Raw genomic sequence first — 2497 nt, forward strand, 5'->3', positions numbered from 1 at the left:
TATACTTGTGTGGTAATTTCTTCTTTAATTGAAGTATAAGAAGCAAACAAACCCTCCCAAAACCCAAAACTAAAACAATTTCAAAATTTCATCCCATCTTATTATAATAACTTATTCTGTTTGGTTTCCTCTCTTCTTCAAGCTTGAGAAGCTACCCACTTCTTACAAAGGTCAGGCGTTTCCCCCAAAACCGATCACTCCTCCACCTTTGTTTCTTCAAAAGATTCAATTTTTTTTATATGGGTTGTCTTTGTTGATTGAAGATATCATCAAAAGAGGGGTTGCCCAATTCATCATATTCTTTCATGAAATTCAATTTGATTGGTTTATCAAAGCTCATAAACGTTAGTTTTGTATTCAAACCAATCACTTTCCAATGCTTTTTTCATTTAAATTCAGTGTTTTAATAAGGGTTGCTTTTGCTTTCATCTCTAATTTGCAGGATTTTGAGATATTAGCAAAATGAATTCCATCTTTCTACAAAAAAAAAACCTTTTTTAGCATGCAATATTTTAGATATTATTCTGTTTTGATATGTTTTTTGCTTTTATTCATTTGGAAGCATGTTTGTTGCTGAAAACCCATAAATTTCCGTACTTTATTTCTCAAAAGAGCTGAGTTCTGATCTGGGTATTTCGTGCTCATCTACAGATTATGCTCATCCAGTTCAGATTTCTTCATCATCATCACTAAATAAAGCCTAGTCTGCAATGTGAGGAGCGGTGATTTTGAGGGGGGAAAATGGAAACCTTCAATTTTTCTTGCTTCCTACTGTTGCTTCTTCTGTCCTCATCCTCTGCTCAAATAGATGAAGCTTCAGCTCTCCTCCAATTCAAGCAATCATCAGTCAAAACTGATCCAAATGGGTCCTTAAACAACTGGAGCAACGCAACTGCTCTTTGTTCTTGGGCCGGCGTAATCTGCTCCGAGCCCAACGGTCCAGTTCACGGCCTGAATCTCAGCAGCATGGGCCTTGTGGGCCTATTAAACCTCGACAGCCTAATGGCCTTGCCGGAGCTTAGAGACCTCAATCTCCACGGCAACTATTTCTCTGGCAATCTCTCTTCATCGTCATCATCCTCCAACTGCAGATTTCAGACTGTCGACATTTCATCCAACAACTTCTCAGAGTCCATCCCAGGAAACTTCTTGGCCTCCTGTCGCGACCTTGTATCGCTGAATTTGTCCAGGAATTCAATCTCTGGTGGTGTTTTCGCTCTTGGTGATTCTCTTCAAGGACTGGACTTGTCTCTCAATCAGATATCGGATAACGCGTTGATAACCTCTTTTCTGTCGAGCTGCCGGAGCATAAGTTACCTCAATCTATCCGATAACAAGTTCACTGGTAGGCTGCCGGGGTTTATATCTCCCGCCTGTGTCAATCTCACAGTTGTTGATTTATCCTACAATCTCATCTCTGGCGAGGTTCCCGCTGAATTTGTGTCGAAAATGCCAGCATCTGTAATACAACTGGACCTCTCCCATAACAATTTTACAGGAGATTTCTCAAAATTTGATTTTGGGATCTGCAAGGGATTGAGGGCCTTCGACATTTCATCGAATCGGCTCAACGGGACTGGCCTACCAATGAGCCTGGCTAACTGCAAGATGATCGAGAGCATTGGATTATCTAACAACAATCTCAGTGGTCCTCTCCCTAGATTCTGGGCTAGTTTTGGGAACTTGAAGCATGTCTTTTTGGCCAACAACGAGTTTTCTGGCCAAATACCGACTGAATTGGGCCAGACTTGTGGGACCTTGATCGAGCTTGACTTATCGGAGAATCATCTCCTTGGCGAACTTCCGATGAGTTTTAAAGGTTGTCGCTCTCTTGAAAGTTTAGACCTCGGCCATAACCTACTCTCTGGAGGGTTCGTCGAAGGGGTGATCAGTACTATTCAGTCGTTGAAGTATCTTTACCTCCCTTTCAACAATCTCACTGGTTCTCTTCCTCTTAAGGCATTGACCAACTGTACTTATCTTCAAGTGGTTGATCTGAGCTCGAATGAGTTTCATGGCGATATACCAACAGGGTTTGGACTCTGTAAGTCACTTCCTTCTCTTAGCAAACTCATGTTTCCTGGCAACTTTATCTCTGGTCAGATTCCATCGGAGCTTGGTGAGTGCACAAACCTCAAATCAATTGATTTTAGCTTCAACAACCTGACTGGCCCGATCCCTACAGAAATCTGGGCACTCCCAAAACTCCTAGACTTGGTAATATGGGCTAACAGTCTCACTGGGAAAATCCCCGAAAACTTATGCAGTGTTACTAATTTCGAAACCCTTATCCTCAGCTACAACAATTTGTCTGGCGCAATTCCTCAGTCAATCACCAACTGTACAGAACTGATCTGGGTATCGCTCTCTGGCAACAAACTCACTGGAGAGATCCCTGAAAACATTGGAAATCTCAAGAAACTCGCCATCCTCCAATTGGGTAGCAACAATTTATCTGGATTGATTCCACAGGGGCTTGGCCAGTGCCGGAGCCTGA

At 42.2% G+C, this 2497-nt stretch overlaps 1 protein-coding gene across 2 annotated transcripts in view; it reads left to right on the forward strand.

The window, feature by feature from the left end:
* LOC109843057 (brassinosteroid LRR receptor kinase BRL1-like) overlaps positions 31-2497 on the forward strand; it is a 4501-nt gene continuing 2034 nt past the window's right edge. Inside the window, exons 1-2 of one of the 2 annotated variants that reach the window (XM_020411989.1) lie at positions 31-170; positions 652-2497. The exon at positions 652-2497 is cut by the window's right edge and continues 2034 nt beyond it. In XM_020411989.1, the coding sequence (XP_020267578.1) occupies positions 742-2497 (1756 nt within the window). In that variant the 5' untranslated portion in view covers positions 31-170; positions 652-741. The other variant, XM_020411990.1, reaches the window with a different exon arrangement.

Source organism: Asparagus officinalis, chromosome 5, assembly GCF_001876935.1.
Source record: "Asparagus officinalis chromosome 5, Aspof.V1, whole genome shotgun sequence".
Classification (NCBI taxonomy): domain Eukaryota; kingdom Viridiplantae; phylum Streptophyta; class Magnoliopsida; order Asparagales; family Asparagaceae; genus Asparagus; species Asparagus officinalis.